The sequence below is a fragment of the Girardinichthys multiradiatus genome, chromosome 12 (genome assembly GCF_021462225.1).
Source record: "Girardinichthys multiradiatus isolate DD_20200921_A chromosome 12, DD_fGirMul_XY1, whole genome shotgun sequence".
In the NCBI taxonomy this organism is placed as follows: Eukaryota; Metazoa; Chordata; class Actinopteri; order Cyprinodontiformes; family Goodeidae; genus Girardinichthys; species Girardinichthys multiradiatus.
The window spans coordinates 45,099,962-45,117,274 of record NC_061805.1 but is presented as its reverse complement, the minus strand read 5'-3'; the positions used below and the strand labels follow the sequence as shown (position 1 = coordinate 45,117,274).

Sequence of the window (17,313 nt, the reverse complement as noted above, 5' to 3'; positions counted from 1 at the left end):
ATATAATGTTTAAAAACATGGCAGTCTTAGATAAGTTGAATTCTGTGTTCAGAGGAAATAAAACAAATATCTACAAAAATTGTCTTAGATTAATAACACCTGCCCAGTATCCATACTGGGCAGGTGTTATTAAATCAATCGTTTGTTTTTGTGAAAAGACAACAGCATTGAGAGTGAGAATTTACTCAAGTTGTTTATTGCAGTTCTTTAGATGACCTCTAGAGAGCAGCAATAATCCATCTTTACGTGCAGATGGTCATCAGAAGAAGAAAAGTTAGAGTTGCGCAACTTGGCCAACATGGCTGCTTCCTTGAGGCTGTTGGTCCGTCGGCTGGCTCGCCTTTCTCACAGAAGTATTACCTCTGCTGCTGCCAATGTTTCATGGCGCTCAGGCTGCTGTTTGTGTCCGTCTTCCTCCCGCTGCCTCAGTGATGCTGCAGAGGACAGAAGCACACACTTCGGTTTTGAGACGGTGTCCGAGGCAGAAAAGGCAAAGAGAGGTAAGTCAGTGTGTTACACTAAAAACCATGAGGGCAATGCAGCATTATTCTGTGCTCCTATTCCATTTTATTCTGGTCACTCGGCCCTTTCTCTGGCGGCCTATTAAAACAACTTTAATAAGCAGCATGTTGCATAATGTCAGAGCTTTTATGATTTACATACTATTCAAGAAAGTGGGTGCATATGTAAACTATCTATACTCTTGCTCCCCATCCATGTGTGCGCCTACATTATCTCACATATAGATATAAACCTAATATAACAAATTCACACGCATTTAAGTCAGAGTATGCTTGTATTTATAGTATCTACTGAAATCTAATAATTGCAGTGGCAAGATCAATCATCCAATAATTAAATGTTTATATGATGAGCTGATCTGTTTTATGTTTGGACATTTCTTTATTTCAATAATCAAATTGTTCCACAGTTTGATTCCTCAAACTCAAACCTGTAGAAAAGATGACAGAACATTTATGTGGTTTTAAATTTGTAACCTTTTAAAACCTTGTTTTACTTTGAAACTGATAACCATAACATGCCTAAGCATAAAAAGAAATAGAACGTGATGCAAAGGAAGCTTATTAGTTCTTACTTTTAGAGGTTATTCTTTTTTAACTTCTTCTTAACTTCTTTAGCCTTGGGTTTGACGCTTAGCTTTCCTTATTTTGCTTAGCGGGCTTTGTGTATGGCAAACTCTCCAGCATTCATTTTTGAAGCCAACCTCTTTCTTTACAAATGTGTTGTGTCATATAACCTTTCTGGTTATTTATTATTACATAGAAATGTAATGTAATTCAGACATCAGATGCAGTTTTTGTACGTGTACGTTGATTAAAAGAAAAACTGAAACTCTACTTCCAGTGACAGGAACTGGAGATAAGCTATAGAAAACGATCCAATGCACAACATAAATACTCATACTCGTTGTCTTCCGCTTTATCCGGGACCGGGTCGCGGGGGCAGCAGACTCAGCAGAGACGCCCAGACGTCCCTCTCTCCAGACACTTCTTCCAGCTCCTCCAGGGGGAGCCCAAGGCGTTCCCAGGCCAGCCGAGAGTTATAGTCCCTCCAGCGTGTCCTGGGACGTCCCCTGGGCCTTCTCCCAGTGGGACGTGCCTGGAACACCTCCCGAGGAAGGCGTCCAGGAGGCATCCGTTATAGGTGCCCGAGCCACCTCAATCGGCTCCTCTCGATGTGGAGGAGCAGCGGCTCTACTCCGAGCCCCTCCCGGGTGGTCGAGCTCCTCACCCTATCTCTAAGGGAGTGCCCGGCCACCCTACGGAGGAAGTTCATTTCAGCCGCTTGTATCCGGGATCTCGTTCTTTCGGTCATGACCCAAAGTTCATGGCCATAGGTGAGGGTAGGAACGTAGACCGACCGGTAAATCGAGAGCTTCGCTTTTTGGCTCAGCTCTCTCTTCACCACAACCGACCGGCACAGCGCCCCCATTACTGTGGCAGCCGCACCAATCCGTCTGTCGATCTCCCGCTCCATTCTTCCTTCACTCGTGAACAAGACCCTGAGATACTTAAACTCCTCCGCTTGAGGCAGGAACTCCCCTCCAACCTGAAGAGGACAAGCCACCCTTTTCCGGTCGAGAACCATGGCCTCTGACTTGGAGGAGCTGATCTTCATCCCAGCCGCTTCACACTCGGCTGCGAACCGCCCCAGCGCATGCTGTAGGTCTTGGCTAGAGGGGGCCAGCAGGACCACGTCATCTGCAAAAAGAAGAGACGAAATCCTCTGGTCCCCAAACCACACCCCTTCCGGCCCTTGGCTGCGTCTAGAAATCCTGTCCATAAAAGTTATGAACAGGACCGGTGACAAAGGGCAGCCCTGCCGGAGTCCAACATGCACCGGGAACAGGTCCGACTTGGTGCCGGCAATGCGAACCAAACTCCTGCTCCACTTGTACAGAGACCGGATGGCTCCTAGTAAAGAGCCACGGATTCCATACTCCTGGAGCACCCCCCACAGGGCATCACGAGGGACACAGTCGAATGCTTTCTCCAGGTCCACAAAACACATATGGACCGGTTGGGCAAACTCCCATGAACCCTCGAGTACCCTGTAGAGGGTATAGAGCTGATCCAGTGTCCCACGGCCGGGATGAAAACCACACTGCTCCTCCTGAAGCCGAGGTTCGACTATCGGCCGGACTCTCCTCTCCAATACCCTGGCGTAGGCCTTACCAGGGAGGCTGAGGAGTGTGATCCCCCTGTAGTTGGAACACAGCCTCCGGTCACCCTTCTTATGTATGGGGACCACCACCCCAGTCTGCCAGTCCAGAGGCCCTGTCCCCAACCGCCACGCAAAGAGGCGTGTCAACCATGACAGCCCCACAACATCCAAAGACTTGAGGTACTCAGGGCGGATCTCATCCAACCCCGAAGCCTTGCCACCGCGGAGCTTTTTAAGCACTTCGGTGACTTCAGCCTGGGTGATGAAAGAGTCCAACCCCGAGTCCCCAGCCTCTGTTTCCACCAGGGAATGCGTGATGGCAGGATTGAGGAGATCCTCGAAGTACTCCTTCCACCGGCCGATAATGTCCCCAGTCAAGGTCAGCAGCTCCCCACCCCCACTGTAAACAGTGTTGGCGAAGCACTGCTTCCCCCTCCTGAGGCGCCGGACGGTTTGCCAGAATCGCTTCGGGGCCAACCGGTAGTCCTTCTCCATGGCCTCACCAAACTCCTTCCACGGGCCGTGGCACGCTTGGCCCCACGGTACCCGTCAGCCGCCTCAGGAGTCCCACAAGCCAATCACAGCCGATAGGACTCCTTCTTCAGCTTGACGGCGTCCCTTACTGCCGGTGTCCACCACCGGGTTCGGGGATTGCCACCGCGACAGGCACCGCAGACCCTACGGCCGCAGCTACGGGCAGCAGCATCGACAATAGATGTGGAGAACATGGTCCATTTGGTCTCTATGTCTCCAACATCCCTTGGAATCTGGTCAAAGCTCTCCCGGAGGTGAGAGTTGAATACATCCCTGGCCAAGGGGTCCACCAGACGCTCCCAGCAGACCCTGACTATGCGCTTGGGCCTGCCAAGTCTGTCCGGCTTTCTCCTCCTCCAGCGGATCCAACTCACCACCAGGTGGGGATCAGTGGACAGCTCAGCCCCTCTCTTCACCCGAGTGTCCAAAACATGCGGCCGAAGGTCTGATGATACGACAACAAAGTCGATCATTGACCTCCTGCCTAGGGTGTCCTGGTGCCAAGTGCACTGATGGACACCCTTATGTTTGAACATGGTGTTCATTATGGACAATCCGTGACTAGCACAGAAGTCCAATAACAAAACACCGCTTGAATTCAGATCGGGGAGGCCATTCCTCCCAATCACACCTCTCCAGGTGTCACTGTCGTTTCCCACGTGGGCGTTGAAGTCCCCCAGCAGAATAATGGAGTCCCCAGGAGGGGCACTATCCAGCACCCCCGACAGGGACGCCAAGAAGGCCGGGTACTCCGCACTACCACTCGGCCCGTAGGCCGAAATGATAGTCAGAGACCTCTCCCCAACCCGAAGGCGCAGGGATGCGACCCTCTCATCCACTGGGGTAAACCCCAACACGAGACGGCTGAGCTGGGGGGGGCAACAAGCAAACCCACCCCAGCCCGCCGCCTCTCCCCATGGGCCACTCCAGAGTAGAAGAGAGTCCAGCCCCTCTCAAAGAGATGGGTTCCAGAGCCCACACTGTGCGTGGAGGCGAGCCCGACTATTTCTAGTCGATATCTCTCGACCTCGAGCAAGGTGACATTCCACGTCCCTAGAGCCAGCCTAAACATCCGGGGATCGGGCCGCCGAGGTCTCCACCTTCGTCCGCCGCCCAATCTTCTTTGCACCGGTCCCTCACGGTTCCCCCTGCAGGTGGTGGGCCCACTGGGGGCACAACATAAATAGCTTGTTTTAATTTTATTTACTTATTGTTTCTCTTGGCACCCTCTGTGATGTTCTGCCCTGGGCAGAAAGCCATATTACCCACTACAGACAACATAGGACAAAAAAGGCACCCTGGTTTGTTTTGTTTTTTTGCGAGGGGGGCAAATGTTTGGCAACATTTTCAAATAATAACATACTAGCACAATTCATTTTAATTTTGTTTAAAATCTTCAAGTTGGACAGTAATTCTGAAATCTGCATGATTCGACTGAATTGAAGCAATATAAATAAAACTAAGCCGAACTGAATTACTCAGCCTCAGACCCAGCTTTCTCTTTTCAGTGTACAAGGTGTTTGAGAATGTGGCGCAGAAATATGACATCATGAATGATGCCATGAGCCTTGGCGTTCATCGGCTGTGGAAGGATATGCTGCTGCACGCCATGCACCCTCAGCCTGGCGCTCGCCTTCTTGATGTGGCCGGTGGAACAGGTAAAAATCAATTTGATGATCAACCATCTGAATCCTCCACTGGGACCACATTTACTTTGTGTTTATTTTCACCTGCAGGCGACATTTCTTTTCGTTTTCTGGACTACGTTTATTATCAGCAAGAGAGACAGAAGCGGCGAGCCACAGGGTCCAGCCAGAGCCTGTCATGGCAGGACATTTCTGACAAGTACCCCGATGAGGATAGACCTCAGGAGTCCAGGGCTGTTGTTTGTGACATCAACAAGGAGATGCTGAAAGTGGGCAAACAGAGAGCTGAAAGCATGGGCATCATATCAGGTAAGCCTCAAATGACTGCAGATATTTAGTTAGTGTGATTCCATGAATGCAGATCAGAATTTAGGTACCCCATATATCTGTTTATGTGCATGTAGATGTCATTGTGAAAGAGTAACTGAAACTGGGTTGTGCAGCTTAATGCAACTGTGATTAAAAGCTACTGTTGGTTTATTGCCACTGTGTGCCAGGTGTGTCATGGGTGGTGGGAGATGCAGAGGAGCTGCCCTTTGATGATGACCAGTTTGATATTTACACCATCGCCTTTGGCATTCGAAACGTCACTCATATCAATCAGGTAACCGAGAAAATGCTTACAGCAAACAAACATGGTTCCACAAAGACTGTTGCTGCCGCAACACGGGGTTAATGTTTGGTAAAAACGTAAAGAAATGGCGATAACAGAACACTAAACGCATGAGTGTACAGTCTATTAGTTAAAAGAAGGTTTCGAATTCCTTTTTTATAATACAAATTGTGTCATGGAAATTGACATAAAACATTTTCTTCAGGAAAGGCTCATCTGATCAGATCTGATGTGTTTGCTAAGTTTTACAGCTTTTACCAGAAATACATCTGTCCTTTTAAGCAACTTCCAGTCATATTCTTCTGTAGCTTCTTTTTTGCAAAAAACATTTTTCAATTTTCAATTCAATTTCAAAATTTTCTATGTATTATGAATGCCTAAACGGTATGAGAAAGGATTTGAGGGCTGTTACTCTGATGTCATGAAGGACACGTGTCAGTGACCAGTAAAACTGAGCATGAAATTCCTAAATTTTAAGTTCATGTTTTTTACACAGCATTTTAATGTAGAATGTTCATGAACAGCTAAAAAATAAAAAATGTGTTGTTCTTATTAGGTTAAATGTGCGGTGAATGACGTGTTCTGCTTTGTGAATGCTGAAAACATTTTTTTTTTATGCCAAAGCCAAAAATCCTGTGATCCTACCTACAGTTGAAGCATTCACAACAGAATACAAATTGTATGCGCAAACTGTTCTTCAGATGCCTAAAATTTTTATTTTCTTGAGGAAGAAGCTGACTTTTAGAGCTTTATTGGATAAATGCTTTTTATAAGGTTCTTACTCATTCTGGAAAATAAATAATTAGATTTTAGAATTTTCCAAGTTTGCAGATGTGGTGAAAAATGAAAATATGTAGAAAATGTTTGTTTACAATTTTTATTCCTCATTCCCTTATCTAAAAAACATTTTTATGATCATTTTGATTGATGTTAGCTTTTGTCCAACTTATTTATGGTTCTGGTTTTTGAGTTCCTAACAGAGAACACATAGATAAATGGCTCATTCAGTCAGAAAATAAAAGAAGACAATTCTTAGATCAGGACTTTCCATCTGGATCTGTGGTTCTTAAACTGCATCTGGTTTAGATACTAAACAAAATGTTCACATCCCCCAATGGTCACAAACTGCGACTGCAGTTTTTATACATTTCTAGCAAACATGGCGTTTGTCTTTCTAAATAAATTGTTCATTATTGATTTCTGTTTTTAGGCCCTTCAAGAGGCTTTTCGTGTCCTGAAGCCTGGTGGCAGATTCATGTGCTTAGAGTTCAGCAAAGTGACCAACCCTATTCTTGCTAGGTAACTAGGATTGTTTAGTGTAACTATGTTCATGCTTTGATGGGCTGGACGTTTGAAAGATCCGGAGTGTAATTTATTCTGAGAGCTGGTTTCAGCTGAAATTATAACGTTCATCTTTTGTCCGCTCTTCAGCCTTTACGATGCGTACAGTTTCCAGGTGATCCCAGTTTTAGGAGAGGTGATTGCTGGAGACTGGAAGTCATATCAGTATTTGGTGGAGAGCATCCGCAAGTTTCCTGATCAGGTAAAGCAGATTTTTATTTCCATTTGGGCAAGCTTCTGAGATTTGGGTGAAAATATTTTTCTTTTAACGATAGTTTTAAAAAGATAATCCCTTCTATTTTTAATTTCTACATTTTGCTACTCACATATTTTTAAGATGTTTTATTTAGTATCAACCTGGTATTTTTGTGATATATCAGTGTAGGCTAAAGCTATGATGGTAAGAAAAATAAATATTTTTGTTGTAAATATTTTTTATACCTTCTGCTTATTTGAAGTTCAGTAAATTAGCTAGTTTATGTTAATTCATTTTAAACATTTTTGTTTTAAGCTTTTTGTGGTGGTCTGTTTGCTACTGTTAATAAAAACCAAGTAGCTGAAGGAACAGTTCACCTTTACGCCATCACCACTCCAAACAACTGTGTAACCCATAATACTTCTTTCAAAGTGCCGAGTCAGCACAGTCCAAACCTTAGCCAGCTAAAGCTCTCTTGCTGCGTTGTGGCAAAACTGAATGGAGCAAACTTCCAGGTTTAGTCTCACTTGATCAACTTCAGTCTTGGATTTGGCTGTGACACTGTGGCCCTACTTCATTTTAAAAGGCTGTGTAGTTTTTCTACACGTCTTTTGTCGTGAAAGCTGGAAGCATCATCATGGCTAGTTCCCGCTGGCACATTTCAAAATCAGTATTTGTTCTTTGAGAAGACTTGCTCCCAAATGAATTTAACAAGAAACATCATGCTTCAAATGTTGACTCGTAAAAACTGAAATGTGAAGCTTGCTTCAAAACTACTGTTGCGTACTGTAGGAGTTCCAATGTTGAGTTTAACTGAGGCAAATCTCAGAAACGTTCCAACTTGTCACTGTGGATTCTCTGCTAATAATTCTCTTTGCTCCTACTTTTCTGCAGGAGGAGTTCAAAGGCATGATCGAGGACGCAGGTTTCTGCTGTGTGCAGTACTTCAACTTCACAGGTGGAGTGGTAGCTCTTCACTCAGGTTTCAAGCTGTGAGCTGCACTCTGAATGCCTCCTGTAGGAGGACAGAAAACAGTGTGTGTGTGTGTGTGTGTGTGTCACGGACTGATTTCAGACACAAAGCCTCAGAGCAGGTCTCAGCTGATGGCACTGCATAATGACAGTAAGGCAGACATCAGTGGACGTTATTTATTGAATTATCTGGAAGGTGATCTTTATATGTTTACACTTATAGTTGTACAAATAACTCCACACTAAAATAGTTTTTATTGCCTCTGCTGCAAATATGTTTTCGGTAACAATTTCATTTGAATAAATGATAAAACCTTAAATAACTCATCTTAGTATTTGAATACGTCATTCGTAAATAATAGTTTGCGTACTTTGTTCCAATCTGGACATGGTCTGGTATAACTTTGGAAGGAGAAAGTATGATAGAAAAAGGTGCTCGAATAATAGCTTAGAGAGGATCTGGAAGCAAAGCCCATACAGTATCAAGATCCACCACACACAGATGTATCCAGGTCTGAAACATTCCTCGTTTTAAGCCATTCATGACCCAGAGACATCAGGATTGTCTTACTTGAGCTAAAGAGAAAGGGGACTGGATTGTTGCTCAGTCTTTTAAAGTCCTCTTTTCAGATGAAAGTGCATTTCATTTGGAAATCTGGAAAAGGAATGGCAAGCGACAGTCCATCTGCTGGGGTTGGTCTACCGTGCTTTATTAAGTCCAAAATCAGCGCGGAAAATTTTCAGCACTTCAGGCCGCTCTCTAATGACAACCTTGATGAAGACGCCGATTTAATTTTTCAGCTGCATCTTGTATCTGTGTACTGTCAAGAGGAAGACAGGACACCAGAACCAATTATGCAGACAAGCTAAAGGCAACAGGGCCACTATTAAAGTAACCTGGGCCTGTGGCTCACCAGCAGAGCCACAGGCTGATCTCCATGCCACACTGCACTTTTGGAGCAGTTCATGAAAAAGCTACCCCTACTGAGCATTGAGTGCATATCCTGTGCAGTACCGGGACATACTTTTCAATGGGCCAACGTTTCTTTGACCTCTTGCTGTGATCTAATTTTCAGAGAAACTACATTTGGGGTTTTAATGAGCTGTAAGCAATAATCATAACTAGTGTAAAATAAATGCTTGAAATATATAACTAATGAATTTATACACGTTTCACTTTTAGAACTGAATAAAATTCAATCTATTTTTTGGGGTGTATTTTGGAGTTGCTCATTTTGCACAAAAAAACCTCTAAATCTGTTTTTGAATTGCAAGTATGTCCAGAATCTATATGCAGAGTGGGCCAAAATTCAAATGAAAAGGTAGTCAGCTGGGAGCCCTCTCCCTACACGTCCTCCATCTTATATCATATCCTGGAGGTCAATCCGGGGAGCGTATCTTTCAGTCAGCTAATCAGCAGGGTGCAGCAACAGGTGACAAGGGGGCTGTAAGGTTGTTGCTATTTGCTCTATGCAGCCGGGGGGAAACTCCAGGAACTTTTTCTGCCATCTCATTAAAAAAGGACCCTTAACCCATAAGAAAGGAACGACAGAAAAACCTTGGTATACCTTGATACTATTAACGGGCCCCTGCCTGCCCTAAACTTACATTTATTGGTAGAGATCTGAATAAATAACATTAAACACACAGTTACTTGAATTAAACTGTATATTTTACAGATCTTTGTACACTTTAATTACAAAACTGTATAGTACTAAAGTTTTAAAATCAGTTTTTTTGGTCAGAAGATTTAATCGTCTTGTGTGCAATTATCATGTACATACAAAGTCTCATGTTAGTGATTTCTCTCAAAAAGAAAAAAAAAACAAACCAATAACTCAAACGCTCATACACTCTGAACATAAGACATGGCTTAAAGATAAATATATTAGCAAATAAATATTCAGAGAACATAGTTCCATTTATGAAATGTGTTTGCTATACAGGTACAGAATATACACAGATCGATCTCTAGCCTCTTTTTTTTTTTTTAAACATTTGTAATCGTATGACAGAAAATAATTATTCTTAGAAAATTAAAAAATATTAACTTTTTACACTTTTTTTAATCTTAAGTGCTAAAAACAATAACAGAAAAATTAAATAGTGACTCAAGTACCCCAAAATGTTATATTTGCCATAGGTACATATCTCTATTGCAAAGGCAAAGATTAGATTCTGACTTGATTACAGCACTGGGTTAACTTTTATAAATAGGGTTATTTCAGGTTTTCCTCTGTGTAGAGAACGTGTATATTTCATAGAAACAGTATAAAAACAAAACAGTCTGCAGTACAAACAGAAAGACATGAATGACAAGCATTGATATTGCATGAACGTATTATGCATGGCACGTTATGATTCAAACTGATACACTGTGGTATGGAGAACTGCATCATTTAAAGAAAAAGTCACAGTACAATAAGGAACCCTTATGAAAGAAAACTTTAGCTATTTTCCTTTGGCCTTAAGATACAAACTAGAACCTTTTACTGGTATAACAGCACGCCTCACAGAGGAAATTGCTTATTCAACAGCAAAAATAATTTTTTTTTCATGGGCTTCCAAAACACCTGACACAAATTGGGTCTGAATTTTGACCAAAAAAAACGTACGCAGAGTTGTTTAATATTGCTGCTAATATCTCACTAGAATAAGGCTCTAATGTTGCGTATGTCATACAGGTAGGCCACATTGGAAAAAAATGAAATGCATGAACAAGTCCTTATTGTGACTATACAAACCAGTGTCAGCCTTGCATTCACATTTCTTTGTTGTTTTGTATTTTATCATGTGGGCCCACGAGTAGAGACCCATTTTTCTGCTCTTCAAATAAAAAAAAAAAGCAACAATCATGTCTCTCTGTTTTGGTATAGCTAAGTCTGTATAATCATTTAGCTTTATTGGCTGTCACAATTCATCTGCACAAATACAAAATATACATATGCAGACAAGTTTCTGTAAATAGTATACTCTATTCCTTCAGCTTGCACATACAACTTGTTTAAATTTTGATTGTATTTAAAATTAGGGCCCAGAATAAAAACCCTCTTGGCTGCATACAGCCTTTAAATTAATGAGAACATTAGTCTAATTAGTTTTGAAGCATTTGTGGCCACAGGAATGAACATGATGCATTGCTTATCCAAAAAAACAAACAAACACCATTTCAGTAGAAATCCACACAATCTTAGATGATAACATTCAGTGCTCAGAGAGCGGGTTTAGAGCAAGGCAACTAAAGGTTTGAATGACTTGCTGACAGCGTACCACTTTGTTTTTTTGACCCTTCTTTACAGACTCGTACTCATGTTCCCAGGTCTCCCTCATTTGTTGAAGTACTAGTTCCCTCTACAGGCAGACTTGCAGAAAGCTGAGGGTGGAATAAAGACCTAGTCTCCTCTGACTGACCTCTAAGGTGTCCTGAGGGGAAGTACCTCTCCTTGTGCTCACAGTGCTCCCCTGTCTGTAGCTCTGCCTCCATTGTTCTGCTCACAGGTAAGAAACTGCTCTGGCTCTCTGCCCCTGAGCCCATTTCACAGTCTGTGTCCTCGGGAATTATGGGTATTCTGTTGTTGAGTTCGCAGCAGCCCTGTCCTGAGCAGGCATTCGAGTCTGAGTGTGCATACTGCACATTAACGGCATAGTCCTCTGTGTAATGTCCAGCAGCCGCCCTGTGCACCTTCATCTCTTTGTAGAAGCAGCAAGGCAGCCCTTCATAGCTCACCTGGTCAGAAGGAGGATACAGGTGTTCGAGTGTAAAGTAGTTTTTGGGGGAGGAGTTCTGAAAGTCTATACTCCTTTGACAGTGTCCTGAGGCTGCAGGCCCTACCTGGTCCAAGTCCTGCCCTTTGCTTTCTGGATTAGGAGGACTTACCTCAAAGCAGCAGCTACAGGCTGCAGCCCCAGGTTCCCCTGAATCCTCCTGAGCCCTGTTGGCTGTGGTGACCTCTGGGGCCCCGGCTGAGGTAGTGCTCGTGTCAATGTTCTCCCTGGGTTCCAGTGATGAACGACTGCTGTAATTTGGCTCCAAACTGCAGTTGGAGTGATGGTCCCCCGAGTTGTATCCTGATGCTTCAGCCGAAAGCTGGAGGCAGTCATGTTCCAGTGGGGCAGGAATTGATGAGTCCTCAGCAGGGGCTGCTGTGCAACCCACAGTCCCTGGTTCCCCTGTGGAGCCCCTACAGGGACTCTTACTCCTGTACACATAAGGATCATAGTCGCTGCTCAGCGAGCTGCGGAAAGTGGAGCAGCTTCCGTACACTCCCTGGTTGCTGACCTCAGTACAGTCCAACATGGAGTCACTGGAGGAGCAGTGGCACTGGCCTGAGCTGCTGCTACTGCTGTCACTCCCTGGACAGTCAGCGAGGTAACCGCTGCACACAGAGCGGTGGCCATGGTAACAACTCAGGCCAGAAGTGCTGCCACTGTCCCCTACCTTCGAAGAAGAAGGAGGCGGCATGTGTACCACTGTGGGATACAGGAGTCCTTGTTGAAAGGCTCTGCTGTGGTGGCCCTTGTGGGCTCCTGCCCCTCCTCCAAGCTGCCCAGCTATAGGCCCCTGCCCGCCTTCTGGATGCTGAGGGAAAGACAAGCCCTGGAAATAGTAGTGCTGGTACATGGTTTCATACTGTGAAAAACAAGCTGCTCGGGAGAAGTTGCGACCGTGGAACTTGGGTCGTTTAAAAGCAGTGTGATGCTGCTGTGCAGGGTAGGCAGGGAGTCCGCGGTGCTCCAACCTGCAGTGGTGGGGGTTGAGTGAATGTTCCAGATGAAGGGCGGGGTGATAATTCTGCAGGAAAGCTGACGTCGACTGGGGTTGGTAAAGACCTTGAGGATCTGGGTGCTGGTCCACTGTGAGAACGGTGATGGGGTTGCCATGGGGGTCCATGCTGGTTCTGGTTGGGTATGCCGTCAACTGGCCAGCGCGGTGTACCCTGCCAGGGTAATGGACTGGAAGCACCACCCGCTGCCTGCCATGGATCGAGTTGCCAGGGTCCATGCATGCTGGTCCTGGATTTCCCTTCTTTTGTTCTGCATCACAAAAATTGAAAATAATACAAAGTTAAAACATTTCCAGAAGATCTTTATGTATTCATTCAGTAAAAAAATGCCTTTTAAATGTCAAAAGTTGCCTTCAAACATACCAATGATGTTGTGTCTACAGTGGGGACAGGTGTGATGCTGGAGCAGCCAGGGGTCAACACACTTCTTATGGAATCTGTGAGCACAAGGGATCACTCGCAGCTCCTGTAGAAAGGAGAACAGGAATTAATCAGGTCTTCTCACCTATTCACAACAAATGCCATGTCAAAGCACTTTACAAAACAGACAGCCTCAATTCATACACTGAAATATAAACTGACTGCTCAAAAAAATGAAAGGAACCCTTTTTTTTTTCTTTTTTTTTTTTAAATCAGAGTATTATATCAAGTCAGTTGACTTGCGGGATATGGATCTGGCCAGTTAAGTAGTAGAGGGGGTTGTTAATCAGTGGCAGCTGTTTTGATGTCAATGAAATTAACAACAGGTGTGCTAAAGGGGCAACAACGAGACAACCACAAAAACGGGAATGGTTTTGCAGGTGGAGGCCACAGACATTTTTTCCCTCTTTTTTTTTTTTTTACTGTTTATTAGTTCTGAATTTGACAAGGGTTAGTGTCACTACTGCAAGCATGGGGCAATACCTGGACCGACAGGTTCTGCACTGGTACCCTGTTCTTTTCATAGATTTAAGCAGGTTCACTGTGAGCTTGTGTGACAGATGTGAAAGGGTCAGTATTGCTGCCTGCAATACTGTTCAGCATGATCGGTTTGGTGGTGGGTCAGTGTTTGTGTGGGAATGTATATGCATGGAGGGATGCACTGTACAGGATAAACGATGGCACCCTGACTGCCATTAGGTATCGGGATGAACTCATGGAGACCCATTGTTAGACCTATTGCTGGTGCAGTGGGTTGTGGGTTCCTCCTGGCGCATGATATTGTCCGGCCTCATGTAGCAAGAGCATGCAGGCAGTTCCTGGAGGATGAAAGAATTGATGCCATTGATTGGCCTCCATGCTCCCCTGTCCTAAATCAAATAGAACATCTCTGGGACAACATGTTTACGTCCATCTGACACCACCAAGTTGTACCTCAGACTTTCCAGGAGCCCAGTGATGCCCTGGTCAGGTGTAGGAGGAGATACCCCAGGACACCATCCATCATCTTATGAAGGAGCATCCCCAGGTGTTATCAGGCATGCATACAAGCACGTACTCAGTACCATTTTGAGACTAGCCTGCTGCATCAGTTTTTCAACACATTACCCATTCCATATCAGTATGAAGAACCAGCATCATTTTTTTGCAGTCAAGATCTGATGTGTTTTCAAAGATTTCCTTTTGCAGTATATGATCAATTAATTGCAATTTTAATGCAAAAGATTTTAATTCAATTACATTAATTTAAATTTATAAATTCATAATCTAAACCAGTCAAACTCAGATTACAACATCAGTTCGTAAAAAGTCATTTAATCAAGTCTTTGATTTTACAGCAATCCCTCCTGCTGAGCATCGGACCAGTCGTTACTAAAAATCCCCATCATACCATCAAATAAAGTCAATCAAATTGATTAACTGTAACTGAATTAAGGTCAGTACAAGGTAAAAAAAAATAAAATCAACCGAATCATATTGGAATCACTTCTAATCAAGCTTTTGCTTTAAATAATTGTGTTAATTGCTTGATTAAAACTGCCACATTAATTTGGATGTGGGAATCTATGTTACGCCGTTTTGCTGTCTGTCCACAAGGTGGCAGCAGAGCCACACAATTGTGGGATTAAAACACTACAACTCATAAACCACCACATTATAGAACAAAATAACCTTTCTGCTTGATTTTTTCTGTTTATGTTGCACAAAACATTAAGATCACACTTGAGTATTGATAGAAAAATAATTGGATTGAGATGCCATATTGGCAAAAGGGTATTTTGAGACAAAAGCTGGAGCGGCTATAATGTTCTCCAGCTTCGAGAAGTCTCACTGCCATAAAACCTCTGTGGTTTAATACATGACTCATCTTCAAGCTCTTTTCCAGCAAGGCCTTTGTTGTTTAGTTCACTCGTCAAAAACTGCTTTGATGCCATTCAGCCTTTTATATCGCCACTTCCTTCTGTGCAATCCTGGCGCCGTGCTTTGTCGTGTTTTTCTTCTCCTCACCAAAAAGACCCATAACCACAGAGAACACACACTCACAGGCTCTGTGCCCCTGGGGAAACGGGGTTTGTCCCTCCAGCATCCATGAATAAAGGATGAGCAATACAGTTACAGTAAAACCCTAGACTGGGATACATATTTTGAAATTGACTTTGTGGTGGATTTAAGAAGGCCAGGCTTGGGGGAAACAACAGGAAATGCAATCATAGCCTGGTGTACCGTGGGTACCCCTTATCTCTCCAGGTGCTGTGAAAGACTGAATTTAACATCTAACAAGGTGGCGGAAAGAACGTCAATAAAAACAACTCAAGGCTTTGGTCCCCAAGCACATTGGGGGGGACTTCCATTCTATTGTTCACTGCATTTTTGGTCTATGTCTGCAGAATGTGTCATGAACAGAAAACAAACTCAGTGGTTCCTTGAACACAAAGGTCAGTTTGTTTTATATATGTACCCATTAAACTGCGCATTCAATACGCCTTGAAACACCTGTGATACCCCTTGAACCTAAAACCTCAATGTATTTTAATTAGGTTTAATGTGATAACTAAAAGAAGAGCACAATTGAAGTGGCATTAAAATCATACATGTTTTTTAAAGATTTTTTACAAAAAGCATTTAGCAGCTCTGAGTTGATCCTTTGTAGAACCACTTTTTCTTTGGGGGTATGGCTCTACCAGTTTTGCGCATCTTCAAAATCTCTCTTTTTCCCTATTATTTCGTGGAAAATAACTCAAGCTCAGACAGATTGACTGGAGAGCATCAGTGGATTGCTACAGCTATGACTGTAAATTTAGGGTTGTGTTGCTGGAAGGTGAGCCTTAGTCTCAGGTCTTTTGCAGCCTTTAACAGGTTTTCTTCCAGGATTGTCCTATCAGCTTCCCTGTCCCTGCTGAAGAAAATCACTCCTGAAGCACTGCACTGTTCCTCCATACTGTGTTTTACATGTAGGCTAAAACGTTTGAATTTTGGTTTAATTCTGTCTGATCTTCTTTTATATCTTTGCTGTGTCTCCTACATGGCTTGTGATAAACTTGAAACAGGACATCCTTTTGACATTCTTTAAATAATGGCTCTTTACTAATTAACCAGCTGCACCAGATTTGAGAAAAAACATCCATAATTTCCACTCCACTTAAAAGCTGTGTGCTACTTTGTGTTCCTCTATAATAGAAATCTCAATAAAACAGTGGAGTTTGTGGTATTTAAAATTTTACAACTTTATGCCACTAAACAATCTTTAACATGGTCATGTGGGTGTCGTTTCCTACCTCCCCATCAATGTACTTCTCCAGACAAATGGCACAGTCCGAGGTTGAGCTGCTGCTCAGCGAATCAGAGGCTCCACAGCTGTTCTCGCGCAGCCCCTTCCCTTTTGCCTTGAACTTGCGCGTCTCCATCTTTTCCAGCGCCTGGATGGCCATTCTGTTCATGGAGCTCTGCGGTACACGGGAGAAAAAGAAAATCAGCACGTTTATCATGAACCACACTAAACCAAAAAAGCTTTGCAGAGTTTACACAAGAGCTGCAAATATTCCCTAAAGTGTTTGTAAATCTAGGTTTAGAAGTGTAGGAGGGCTTAAATCATGATTTAAGACTTTCCCTGGTTATATAAAATGAATATTCACAAAGGGTTCATTAGGAGCCAGGGGTCAAATTATCATCTTTGTCTCTAATTTGCTTCCTGTAGCCCTAAAATGTTAATTAACAGATAAATAGGTTTGTCAACTCATGAGTTATGTTCAACACATTTGGTGATTTAATGCAGATAGTCTCTAAAGAAAGAAAGAACTAAGCCACAACACAGTTTCATCCTTGTCTAAATAATAGCAGACAGTTAAGACCGAGATAACAGATCAACAACAGCGAATGAACTTAGGACAAAACAACGTTCTAAGACAAAGCTATGGGGAATCCATCACTGAAACTAACAGTAATAAAGGAGAATTTTATAGTTCTAATTAACCGTTTTGTTATTTTTTACATTTAGGGAAAGAAAAGCAAAACTGAGCTGGACATAGATCCATCACAAAACCCATCAACACACACTGAGTAAAATTAAAAATCAAAACCACACAGCTCCTGCATCTTGGCTGGATTACATCCGTCTTAGCGGAT

The 17,313-nt window shown here is 43.4% G+C and overlaps 2 protein-coding genes across 3 annotated transcripts in view; one reads left to right on the top strand and one right to left on the bottom strand.

The window, feature by feature from the left end:
- The first annotated feature begins 259 nt into the window (after positions 1-259).
- Positions 260-9,205, top strand: coq5 (coenzyme Q5, methyltransferase). The gene is made up of 7 exons (XM_047381181.1): positions 260-500; positions 4,728-4,877; positions 4,956-5,174; positions 5,363-5,469; positions 6,689-6,777; positions 6,910-7,021; positions 7,910-9,205. The coding sequence occupies exons 1-7, from the start codon at positions 299-301 to the stop codon at positions 8,009-8,011; spliced, it is 981 nt and encodes a 326-aa protein (XP_047237137.1). The 5' UTR covers positions 260-298; the 3' UTR covers positions 8,012-9,205.
- A 436-nt stretch (positions 9,206-9,641) lies between these two features.
- The window catches only part of znrf3 (zinc and ring finger 3), a 92,068-nt gene continuing 84,396 nt past the window's right edge, over positions 9,642-17,313 (bottom strand). For both annotated transcript variants that reach the window (XM_047381180.1, XM_047381179.1), the window contains exons 6-8: positions 16,467-16,634; positions 13,135-13,237; positions 9,642-13,021 (exon numbers count right to left, since the gene is read on the bottom strand). In XM_047381180.1, coding sequence (XP_047237136.1) covers positions 11,295-13,021; positions 13,135-13,237; positions 16,467-16,634 — 1,998 coding nt within the window. In that variant the 3' untranslated portion in view covers positions 9,642-11,294. The remainder of the gene's footprint in view (positions 13,022-13,134; positions 13,238-16,466; positions 16,635-17,313) is intronic.

Bases quoted from the DNA above. Each gene is read 5' to 3' on its own strand.
- coq5 (XM_047381181.1), top strand. From the start codon at position 299: ATGGCTGCTTCCTTGAGGCTGTTGGTCCGTCGGCTGGCTCGCCTTTCT. The intron at 501-4,727 runs GTAAGTCAGTGT...TTCTCTTTTCAG, and splicing joins GGCAGAAAAGGCAAAGAGAG to TGTACAAGGTGTTTGAGAAT. The intron at 5,175-5,362 runs GTAAGCCTCAAA...ACTGTGTGCCAG, and splicing joins AAGCATGGGCATCATATCAG to GTGTGTCATGGGTGGTGGGA.